At 44.5% G+C, this 12,553-nt stretch overlaps 2 protein-coding genes across 2 annotated transcripts in view; one reads left to right on the plus strand and one right to left on the minus strand.

Annotated features, from left to right (window-relative positions):
• LOC122447240 (ATP-binding cassette sub-family C member 4-like) overlaps positions 1-12,553 on the minus strand; it is a 914,448-nt gene that overhangs the window by 559,271 nt on the left and 342,624 nt on the right. The window lies entirely within an intron of this gene.
• The window catches only part of LOC122447592 (ATP-binding cassette sub-family C member 4-like), a 160,581-nt gene continuing 151,508 nt past the window's right edge, over positions 3,481-12,553 (plus strand). The window contains exon 1 of the mRNA XM_043478289.1: positions 3,481-3,554. Coding sequence (XP_043334224.1) covers positions 3,481-3,554 — 74 coding nt within the window. The remainder of the gene's footprint in view (positions 3,555-12,553) is intronic.

Below are 12,553 nucleotides of genomic sequence, written 5' to 3' on the forward strand. Positions count from 1 at the left end.
AAGGCTTCTGCACGAGGTGCCCTGTGAGCAAGTGAAACAAGACTCAGCACAAAGGGAGTTCAGAAACAAGGTAAACTTCATTTCATTATCCAGATTCTAATTTTACTCCCAAGGGATTGTTGATGGGCTTTGAAGGGCCCTACCTTACCTTTAATGAATGTTTCCTTTGTTACCTGTGGAGATAATCTTGATGAAGAGAAAGAGACCAATTTCTCCCCTATGCCTGAAGGTCCAAAAGGAAAGGTATTGATATAATCAGTTTTAGTTTTTTACCCATAACATAACTTCCTCTTGACTGGGGCTTGGTGTTGCTCCTGAAATAAGTGGGAGTCTGTGGTGCCCTTCATTTGAGGAAGACAACCTGGTATTGCTTAGATGGGCAAGGGAAAGACCTAGGCATCAGGTACCAGGTCTGGACTCCAAGATGACACACTAAGATGGCCTGGTCACTAAGGAAATAGCGTGTCCATGCTTTTGGGACAGGAAGGAAGAGGGGCACAGATATTGAGAAAAACAGGATTCCACAAAAACTTGCTTGAATCAGTTAAATCAGGATGGTGTTGAGCATGGTCTGGCCTCTGATCCTGCATTATAACACTAAAAGTCACTCCCCTCTTACCATGACCAGTGCTGTGATAGTTCAAAGGCTGACCATAGAAGTCAAAAAAGTGATACCAAAGAGGGGGTCTGGCTGCTTGCTGCTCAAAAGCCAATAAAGAGGCCAGGTTGGTGGAAAAGAACTTTATTTTGGATGCCAGTATGTGTGTTTTGGGGCTGGGGGAAGGTGGACACCTGTCCAAAGGCTGACTGTCCCCACCATTGACAATTAGTGGACAAGAGCTTTTTTAGACAGAGGGAGAAGGCTGTGTGTATAAACAGCAGAGTCAGCACTGACAGTCGTCTTAAAATTGGTCACTGGTGGTCTGACCAGTGTCAACTTGATTGTTTTAAGTACAGCTAATCTTCAGTTTTCTGTGATTGTGATTTTCAGTCTGTCAAGATTGCCTGGAGAAATATCAATAACCTCAGATATGCAGATGACACCACCCTTATGGCAGAAAGCGAAGAAGAACTAAAGGGCCTCTTGATGAAAGTGAAAGAGGAGAGTGAAAAAGTTGGCTTAAAGCTCAACATTCAGAAAACTTAACATCATGGCATCTGATCCCATCACTTCATGGCAAATAAGATGGGTATACAATAGAAACAGTGACAGACTTTATTTTTAAGGGCTCCAAAAACTGCAGATGGTGACTGCAGCCATTAAATTAAAAGACGCTTGCTCCTTGGAAGAAAAGTTATGACCAACCTAGACAGCTTATAAAAAAGGAGAGGCATTAATTTGCCAACAAAGGTCCATCTAATCAAAGCTATGGTTTTTCTAGTAGTTATATATGGATGTGAGAGTTGGATTATAAAGAAAGCTGAGTGCTGAAGAATTGATGCTTTTGAACTGTGGTGTTGGGGAAGACTCTTGTGAGTTCCTTGGAGTGCAAGGAGATCCAACCAGTCCATCCTAAAGGAGATCAGTCCTGAATATTCATTGGAAGGACTGATGCTGAAGCCGAAACTCCAATTCTTTGGCCACCTGTTGCAGAGAACTGACTCATTTGAAAAGACCCTGATGCTGGGAAAGATTGAAGGCAGGAGAAGGGGATGACAGAGGATGAGACAGTTGGATGGCATCACCAACTCAATGGACAAGAGTTTGAGTAAACTCTGGGAGTTGGTGATGGACAGGAAGGCCTGGCATGCTGCAGCCCATGGGGTTGCAGAGTCGGACATGACAGAGCAACTGAACTGAACTAGTTCTCTGACTATACAGACATAACTGTGTCCCACAATTTAAGTCAATTCTGACACTGCCTGGAATTTTTGTTAGACCATGTATAGGTCAAGGACCCATTCCCACAATACTACCCCTTCTTCTCAACTTCAGAAGCCAGTGGTGAGTCTAGGTGGTTACCTATTCTTCTTATGGACTGATCATAAATCAGGGTTCCCATAACCCCCTCCTTGGGTTTTGTAATTATCTAGAGTGGCTTACAGCTCAGGAAAACAATTTACCCAATAATAGTTTATTATAAAAGGATTCAACTCCAGAACAGCCAGATGGAAGAGATTCAGAACGCAAGGTAGGGGGAGGGGCAGGGGCTTCCAGGCTTCTCCAGGTGAGTCACCCTCCCAGCACCTGCACAGGGTCACTAGCAGGGAAGCTCTGTGAACCCTATCCTATTGGTTTTTTATTGAGGTTTCATAGAAGCATACTTTAGGCAAGACTGGTTAAAGCATTGGCCATTGGAGGTTGAACTGTTTCCAGTCCCTCTTCTCCCTAGACATGGGAGGGTGATGCTGAAAATGCCAACCCTTTAATCAGGTGTTTGGTTTTTCTGACAATAGATGAATTCACTAAAACTCAGGTGTAGTTGAAAGGGGCCTATTATAATTATCAAAAAATACTTTTTCACTCTTACCTTAGAGCACCTAAGGGTTTTAGGAGTTTTGTACCAGCAACATCATGAAGACCAAAGACATATTCTAAGTCACAACATCACAGTCTTCAAGGTTCATCCACGGTGCAGCACGTGTCAGAATTTCCTTCCATTTTAAGGCTGAGTGATGTTTCATTGTATGTTTATACCACACTTTATTTATTCATTCCAGAAATATTTCTTTGAATGCATTTGTTTTCTTCATATATATTAATATGAGCTTCGTGTATAGGAAAAATAGCTGAAGTAACTCACTTCCCTCTTGTACTGATACCTGCTTATTAGCTCATTTAAAATTTATTTATTTGAGGGATAAACAAAGTAAACGTTGACTTCTTGCTTATGTACTTTTCTCTGTGCTCAGTTCAGTGCTGAGTAGCTGTCCTTCATGTCAGGAGAAGAATGTGCTGTGGTCTTTCCTTTTCCCTCATTTTATCAAAATAGGATTCCTCAGGGCCAGCCTAGCAGTAAAACAGACACTAGGGAGCCTGGGGCTGTCATCTAAGTAGCCTGGCAGTTTTGTGCCCGTCATCAGTTCTCACCTCCATTGAACAGCACTGGCCACTAGCTCAGGGTATCTCGCGGTGGGGTGGGGTCTACCCCAGGAAAGTCCCCCAGGGTCCTGCTCCATTCCAGTTGGCGCTTCCCACAGAGCCCTTGTTTGGTCCTGATGAGGGCAGCGTGCCCGGAAGGCGGGCTGCTATCTCCTTCTGCCAGCTTTCTCCTGGTCTTCACCACAGCTGAGGGGCGTTTCTGCAGCAGCCCGCCCCTCCCTCTCCACCTTCTGGGTGGGGGCCCGGGCTCAGAGCGCGCCCTCTGGTAGAGTTTGCAGCCCAGTGCGGGAACGTGGGCGCCTGGGGTCCTGCTCCCCGCGCCGTGAGGTTCCCCCACCGCCTCCATCAGCGGCACCTGCGGCCTCGCCTCACACCTGCGTGTGGCCCCAGCTGCCCCCACCCCACGCCCCCGGCCCGTGCGGGTCCAGGCGGGCAAGATGAGGCCGGTGTCCCCGGAGGAGAAGCCCAACCCGCTGCAGGACGCGAATGTCTGCTCTCGGCTGTTCTCCTGGTGAGCCCCCGCCTGGGCTGAGACACCCCGCCGCCTCAGGGGCAGTGCCAGACACTGCTGCGCCTTGCAGGGGTTGAGGGTTGAGGTTCAGGGCGAGGGAGCGCTTTCCGGTGGCTGCTTGTAGCGGGTGGGGTCGCCCCACGCCGGCCGCGGGGGTCCCTGTCTGCGCCCTCTGGGTGAGGCGGCGGGAAGGGGTAGCAGGAATGGGAAGAGGGACTTGGTGGCGGGGCGCAGGGTCTCCCTGCCTTGCAGCTCGCTGCCCCGTCAACCTCCTTAGTCTCGGGGGCAGGAGGGGCAGCGGGAGCAGCAGGCAGGGAGGCTGAGAACCCAGGCTGCCCAGAGGGGTCACCGCCAGTCGGAGAAGGACCGGACCCTGGACCTCCATCCTTAGCCGGCTTCCCCAGGACAGTTCGGATTCATAGTTCTGAATTAATTTGCACCCTTTCCCCACTAAGCAAACAACCCTGAACAGCTTCCTTTATCTAATGAGTGCCCTGCTCCTGTTGCCATCTTCCAACAATGGCCCCACGTTTCCCCACATTCCTTAGGTGATGGCGGCTGAGTTCCAGCTGCACCGGGCTCCCTTGTCCCTGTGTCTGTGACCATGTCTCCCTCCCTCTTTCTCTCCGTGCGCATCTCTCACTGTATATCCTGGTATGTAGTTGTGACACATTTCACGTGTGTAAGAACACTATTGTTTTTTATTTAATGAACCGGTCGTGATTCTTGAACCCAATTTGCTTTTATCTGGGATACATTGAGAGGACTGGAGGATGTATTTGACCAGCCCCTTTCCTAACTGTGAAATGTCTCTGCTTCCACGTTTGAGAGTCACCCTGAGGATGGGGTCCCTGAAGCCTGTGGGGTCTTATCTGCATCTCTTGCCTTTCCTGAAGCAGTGCAGGGTCTTGATGCAGGTGGTCCTGCCCTGGAGTCCTCTGGTCCTGAAACCACTGAAGGGTCCCTGAGCTGGGAGGTAACAAAGACAAAAAGTGACTCAGAGAGATGAAGTTCTCAACTAAAGTTTTCCATCTGGTACCTGGGACCACTAATTAGGTGGGGCAGAACCTTTGGGTTTAATCACACTTGAGTGATTTTTATCTTTTGTTCCTGAACACTAATCCATTCATCTTTCCCACAAATTCTGACATTTCATTTTTTTATATGGAGGGCCTTGGGGATCCCCAGGAAACCGAAGCTTCTATGCTTGTTCTGATGGTGGTGTGTTCAGTGTGTGTAATTACATCTCTTGGCCATTTGGTAGCCTTTAAGGAAAGAGGGTCAAGTAGAAAAAATATGGGTGTAGGCTTCCCTGCTGGCTCAGTGGTAAAGAATCTGCCTGCCATAGCAGGAGACCAGGAAGCGTGGGTTTAATCCCTGGGTTGGAGAGATCCCGTAGAGGAGGAAATGGCAACCCATTCCAGTATTTTTACCTGGGAAATCCCATGGACAGAGGAGCCTGGAAGGCTACAGTCCATGGGGTTGCAAAAGAGTTGGACATGACTGAGTGACTGAATAGCAACAACTGTAAATGATAACAAAGTAGAGACACCTCTCCTTAACTTGAGGCAGGGCAAGGAACTCTCCAGGGATGTTCTATTTGTGGATTTTCAAAATGTGTGTGTATGGAAATAGGAAGATGAGGACTTCTCATTGATTTGGGTAGACCCCATTTGCAATTTTCCTGCTGAATTGGAAGTAGCTATTACCTCTTGTTTTACATGTGAAGTCACTGAAGCAGAGAGGTTGAGTAGTATTTTTAAACTTTTTATTTTATATTGGAGTATAGCCAATTTAAAATGTTGTGATAGTTTCATGTGGAAAGGAAAGGGACCCAGTCATGCCTATACATGTAACCATTCTCCCCCAAATTCCAAGAGTTTGAGTAACTTGCCTGTGTCACATAGCTTAATAGTAAAATTTGGATCCCAAACCAGGAGTCTGGCTCCTGAGTCTGTGTTGTCCTGTATGTAACTGCTGTTCAGAACTGCTTCTCTTTGGATACTTGTTCTTAAATGCAGGGAGAAGGCAAATGCAAATACAGCTTTGGTCTTGTAGGCAGGGGATTTTCAAGGATTTTCTTTAAGTTCTTGCTGTTGGAGATGATGCTCGTGAAACATCTCTATAATCAAGCTTTAAGGCGGCTGTTCTCAGAGCATGGCTCTCAGACCTGCAAGATCCTTGTCGTCACCTGGGAGCTTGTTAGAAATGCAAATCCCCACCCCCACCCCACTCCCATCTACTCCAGTCCTTCTAGACCAATTCTGTAAATTTACAAATGGTGGAGTGGGGTTAAACAGGCTTCAGGCGATTCTGATGGAAGGTGGAGGCTGACTTCTGCTTTAAGCCGCTCCTCCCATTGGCATTGTTCCTTCAGTGTTAACTTTTAAAAAGGGGTCCAGACTTTGTGAAGTTAGTTGGTGACCATAATTGCCATCTTGTTTGTAAAGTCTGAGGTACCCTCATGATTTCCTCGTGTCCCCCACTCGCTGTCCTGGGAAAGTAGAAATGAGCCCAGGCAGGACGTGCTGCCCAGAGACAAGACCCACCTTGTAGAGAAACTGAGTTTTCAGCTTCTCTTTGGGTGTTTGATTTTCTTCTCACATTTCATCTGCTTTCTCAACTTGTTGCTGCTGCTGCTGCTAAGTCGCTTCAGTCGTGTTCAACTCTGTGCAACCCCTCAACTTGTCAATGATGCCAATAACTAGCTTCCTGACTTTATACAAGTGATCACACTGAGTTTTAGTGTTTTCACAGCACAAGTAGGACTGAGAGTCTAAGAGAAGTCGTGCATTATGACTGTTGGTAATTGTGAATTTGAGAAGAATATATATATTTTTATATTTCTATAAAAAGCTTAAAAGTATGGAAGAAGGAGGGCCTCCTAGATAGGTGGCACAGAGATAAAGAACCCACCTGCCAGTGCAGGAGACACAAGAGACGAGGGGTTTGATCTCTGGGTTAGGAAGATATCCTGGTGTAAAAAATGGCAACCCACTCCAATACTGTTGCCTGGAGAATCCCATGGACAGAGGAGCCTGGTGGGCTACAGTCTATAGGGTCTCAAAGAGTCAGACAGGACAGCACATAGAAGAGGAAAGGAATAAGGATTTGTTTTTATTAGCCTGATATACTTGCTGATATTTTGGTTATTTCTTAGTCTTTCCCCTCGACATCTTTGCCTATCTGCACATGCACAGTTTTTTTTTTTTTTAATTGAAATTATAGCTTATGGTTTTTTAGAATTAATTTTTATTGGAGTAAATTGCTTAACAATGTTGTGTTATGCATGCTTTCCTATGAAGTTAAATATGTCTGAATCCTGATTTCTTCTTAATTTTTGATGGTTAACATTTATTTATAGCATTATCTAATGTGCAAAACATGGCATTTATTTTTTAATTAAACTTTTTATTTTGTATAGGAGTATATCCAATGGACAATGTGACAGCTTCAGGACGACAGCAAAGGGACTGAGCCATACATACACATGTATCCATTCTCCCTCAAACCCCCCTCCCATCCAGACTGCCACATAACACTGAACAGTTCCCTGTGTGACACAGCGGGTCCTTGTTGGTTATCCATGCTAAATGAAGCAGTGCGTACATGTCCCTACCAAACTCCCTAACTATCCCTTACCCCTATCATTTTCCCTGGCAACCATAAGTTTCTTCTCTGAGAGTCTGTTTCTGTCAAAATGTGGTATTTAACTAAAATGTATGCAGTCTTTCACTTTTGTTTAATACAGTTTATTGCTAATTAGGATGTGATGCACATCTATGACAATATATTTTGGTGCATCTTTCCTTTTCCAAGTTCCCAGAAGTAGAATAATTAGTGAAAGGCTGAATTTTTTTCCATTAGGTTCAGACCAATTTGCCCTCTTAACAGCTGTTTGTGAGCTTATTTCATTTTCAACTTTGAGTACCTGAATTACATTTTTCCTGGGACTAAAGTTAAAAATAGTTCAGTTTTAATTTGAATTTATTTAATTTACGCAAGCTTGGTCACTTAGTCCTGTTCGACTCTTTGCAACCCCATGGACTGCCTCTCAGGCTCCTCTGTCCATGGGACTTCCCAGGCAAGAATACTGGAGTGGGTTGCCATTTGATTTGTAGAGATGGAACATTTTTTTTATGTCTATTGACCATTTATGTCTTTCTTCAAATGTCTATTAATAGATTTTTTTTCCTATAGAGCATTTATATTTTTTAAATAACTTGTAATAGTGCATATAATGGTGATTGCAGTCAAGAAATTAAAAGACACTTACTCCTTGGAAGGAAAGTTATGACCAACCTAGACAGCATATTAAAAAGCAGAGACATTATTTTGACAACAAAGGTCCATCTAATCAAGGCTATGGTTTTTCCAGGTGTCATGTATGGATGTGAGAGATGGACAACAAAGAAAGCTGAGTGCCGAAGACTTGATGCTTTTAAACTGTGGTGTTGGAGAAGATTCTTGAGAGTCCCTTGGACTGCAAGGAGATCCTACCAGTCCATCCTAAAGGAGATCAGTCCTGAGTGTTCATTGGAAGGACTTAGCTTGAAGCTGAAACTCCAATACTTTGGCCACCTCATGTGAAGAGCTGACACATTTGAAAAGACCCTGATGCTGGGAAAGATTGAAGACAGGAGGAGAAGGGGAGGACAGAGGATGAGATGGTTAGATGGCGTCACCAACTCAATGGACATGAATTTGGGTGAACTCTGGGAGTTGGTGATGGACAGGGAGGCCTGGTCTGCTGCAGTCCATGGGGTCCCAAAGAGTTGGATATGACTGAGTGACTGAACTGAAGTGTATGTAATACTTTTTCAGATTTTCATTTGTTCTTTAGAGGTTTTAAATTATATATCGTTAATTAAAATTGAGCTTTTCTTTTTTATTTCTCCTGTGGCTTTTGTAGTATGTCTTTTAAAAGTCCTAAAGTCATCTAAATCTCTGTTTTGTTTTAGCTTTTTTCTTATTTTATTTCTAACAGTAAAGACAGCTAGAAATTTTTTTTTCAGTTGTTGATATAGGCCCCAATTTTTTAAAAACTGTCCATTTTCCTATTACGGTTGATTAAATAATTCTTATTTCTCTCTATTGGAAATAAGAAGCACAGTTAATGAACCGTGGCCAGCTGGGGACCAGATTGTCTAGTCTGCTGACACTATCCCTGATGATGTCCCTACTGTCCTCACTGCAGCCTCTGGGGTGTGCTCTGCATTTCTCTCCACCCTTGTCCCAGAGGCCAGCAGGTTGGGGGTGAGTGCAGGACCTGTCCCCAGAGATGAGGGTGGAGCAGGGTCTTGGACCAGATGCACTTTACCCTTCAGGGAGTGGTTGCATCCTCAATCCCCTGACACTGACCATGTCTCAGTCAGTGAACTGTCCCCTTGCAAAGGGAGTGAGGATGTGGAAACTGTCACTGGTGTTAAGACAGACTCTCCAGAGACTCTTGTCAGAGAAGCTGATGACATGAGGGGGATGTGAACTGGCTGAGTCCTGAGATGGTTTAGGGAGGTTGGTCCTGTTAGGTCCTCAGTAACTACTGATTGTGAATGGATAGAAATGTTTAATTTCAAACTAGGATTCTTTGCACCATTTTTAGAATACCACTTGTTATTCTTCATTAACAGTCAGAAATCCACATGTTGTAGAAGGAGGCTGGGTGAGCTCTCCAGGGTTCTCTCTCTGGCCTTGACCTGTTGCCTGTAAGCGTTTAGTTTGTTGAGTTTTGGTAATTTTATACAATAACTATAGCCTCAAGAAAGAAGTAGAACAACCCAAAGGTATATTTAAAGTTACTCGTATGTCCTTATGGCAAAATAAACTGCCTAACAAATTTAAGTTTATCTCTTGTAGTTTATTCTTGACTTTTTTGGGCTTTACAGTCCTGCATCTGATCAGCCTGAGACTAGTATCCACTCAGATGTGTCAAGTAGATAATTTGCCTTTTGGAATCTTCCATGTTGATTCCCTGTCCTGTTGATTCCATTCCCTCTGTTGACCTGAACAAATAGACTATCAGATATTTTTCCAGCAAAGATGAGCATATTCAGAATCATCAGAGAATGGCAGTTTGAGGTCTACATTTGTGGAGAGCCAAGTGTAAGTCCCCAAAGTGCCAGGGCTTGAAAGCACTTTTTTAGAGGGGAAGAGAAGGTTGGACGGGCTCTTACAAAGTCCATGGCTTTTCACTGGCTGAGTCCTTGCCAGGTAAGGAGAGCAGTCCTTCTTCTTCCTGTTGGGCAATGCTGTTGTAACTTCATGTATCAAACTTTCAGAGGCTTTCTGCTGGGGACCACATGGGATTACTCAAGCACTCTGTGGTGGTGATGACTGCTCTTTGTCTGGGGCGGGGGGGGGGAGCGGTGGGCCGGGAACTTTGTCCTGTTCAGAGCATCACTGACCCTCTCAGCATCCCAGGGAGGTGTTCTCTCCAGGTGTTCTCCCCACTTTCCAGAGGCCAATCCTGAGAGGTTTTGTGGCTGGTTCATGGTCATGTAACCAGGAAGTGGCGAAGTCTAGACTCTAACACAGGAACATTTCTAAATGAGGCACATTGGGTTCCATTTTTGTTTCTCATTAAATGTTTTAAAACTGTGGAAAATGTACACAACACAAAATTTACCATCTTGATGATTTTTAAGCATACGGTTCAGTATTGTTAAGTATATTCATGTTATTATGCAACCAATTTCTAGAATACTTTTCATCCTGTACTCAGTTCAGTTCAGGTCAGTCACTCAGTCGAGTCCAACTCTTTGTGACCCCATGACTCACAGCAAGCCAGGCCTCCCTATCCATCACCAACTCCCAGAGTTCACCCAAACTCATGTCCACCGAGTCGGTGATGCAATCCAGCCATCTCATCCTCTGTCATCCCCTTCTCCTCCTGCCCCCAATCCCTCCCAGCATCAGGGTCTTTTCCAATGAGTCAACTCTTCGCATGAGGTGGCCAAAGTATTGGAGTTTCAGCCTTAGCATCAGTCCTTCCACTGAACACCCAGGACTGATCTCCTTTAGGATAGACTGGTTGGATCTCCTTGCAGTCCAAGGGACTCTCAAGAGTCTTCTCCAACACCACAGTTCAAAAGCATCAATTCTTTGGCACTCAGATTTCTTCACAGTCCAACTCTCACATCCATACGTGATGACTGGAAAAACCATAGCCTTGACTAGACGGTATACTAGTGTGCTATTAAAACAATAACTTGCCACTTCACTTGCCCCCAGCCCTTGGCAACCACGAGGCCAATTTGTTTCTCTTTGAATTTGACTGCTCTGAGGACTTCATATAAGTTTAGTTCAGTTCAGTCACTCAGTTGTGTCCGATTCTTTGTGACCCCATGAACCATAGCACGCCAGGCCTCCCTGTCCATCACCAACTCCCAGAGTTTACCCAAACCCATATCCATTGAGTCGGTGATGCCATCCAGCCATCTCATCCTCTGTCATCCCATTCTCCTCATGCTTTCCATCTTTCCCAGCATTAGGGTCTTTTGAAATGAGTCAGCACTTCACATCAGGTGGCCAAAGTATTGGAGTTTCACCTTCAACATAGGTCCTTCCAATGAACACCCAGGACTGATCTCCTTTAGGATGGACTGGTTGGATCTCTTTGCAGTCCAAGTGACTCTCAAGAGTCTCCTCCAACACCTCAGTTCAAAATCATCAATTCTTTGGTGCTCAGCTTTCCTTATAGTCCAACTCTCACATCCATACATGACTACTGGAAAAACCATAGCCTTGACTAGATGGACCTTTGTTGTCAATGTCTCTGCTTTTTAATATGCTGTCTAGGTTGGTCATAACTTTCCTTCCAAGGAGTAAGCATCTTTTAATTTCATGATTGCAATAACCATCCGCAGTGATTTTGGAGCCCCCCCCCCAAAAAAAAAAGTCAGCCAGTGTTTCCACGGTTTCCCCATCTATTTGCCATGAAGTGATGGGACTGGATGCCATGGTCTTAGTTTTCTGAATGTTGAGCTTTAAGCTAACTTTTTTAATCTCCTCTTTCACTTTCATCAAGCAGCTCTTTAATTTTTCTTCACTTTCTGCCATATGGGTGTCTCATCTGTGTATCTGAGGTTATTGATATTTCTCCTGGCAATCTTGATTCTAGCTTGTGCTTCCTCCAGCCCAGCATTTCTCATGATGCATGATACTCTGCATGTAAGTTAGATAAGCAAGGTGACAATATACAGCCTTAACATACTTCTTTTCCTACTTGGAAGCAGTCTGTTGTCCCATGTCCAGTTCTAACTGTTGCTTCCTGGCCTGCATACAGGTTTCTGAAGAGTCAGGTCAGGTGGTCTGGTATTCCCATCTCTTTCAGACTTTTCCAGTTTGTTGTGATCCACACAGTGAAACGCTTTGGCATAGTCAATAAAGCAGAAATAGATGTTTTTCTGGAACTCTTTGGCTCTTTCGATGATCCAGCAGATGTTGGCAATTTGATCTCTGGTCCCTCTGCCTTTTCTAAAACCAGCTTTAACATCTGGAAGTTCACAGTTCACATATTGCTGAAGCCTGGCTTGGAGAATTTTGAGCATTACTTTACTAGCATGTGATGTAAATCAAATCATAAAATATTTGCCTTTGTGATGCACCATTTTACAGTCTCACCATCAGTGTGCAGGGTTCTAGTTTCTCCACATTCTTGCTGACACTATTTTTTATTCTTTTTTTCTCATGGTAGTCTTCCTAATATATGTGAGCTGGAATCTCATTGTGGTTTTCTTTTGCATTTCCTTCATGATTAGTGATTTTGAGCATCTTTTGCTCTTCAAGCAGAATTTTAAAGAGGGTCTTTGTGGGCTTCCCTTGTCACTTAAATGATGAAAAAAATTGTCTGTAATTCAGGAGACAATCTCTGGGTCAGAAAGATCCCCTGAAGAAGGGAATGGCTACCCACTCCAGTATTCTTGCCTGGAGAATTCCATGGACAGATCATGTGGTTGCAGACTGGACACAACTGAGTGACTAACACTTTCATTTTGGGG

Source organism: Cervus canadensis, chromosome 9, assembly GCF_019320065.1.
Source record: "Cervus canadensis isolate Bull #8, Minnesota chromosome 9, ASM1932006v1, whole genome shotgun sequence".
Classification (NCBI taxonomy): domain Eukaryota; kingdom Metazoa; phylum Chordata; class Mammalia; order Artiodactyla; family Cervidae; genus Cervus; species Cervus canadensis.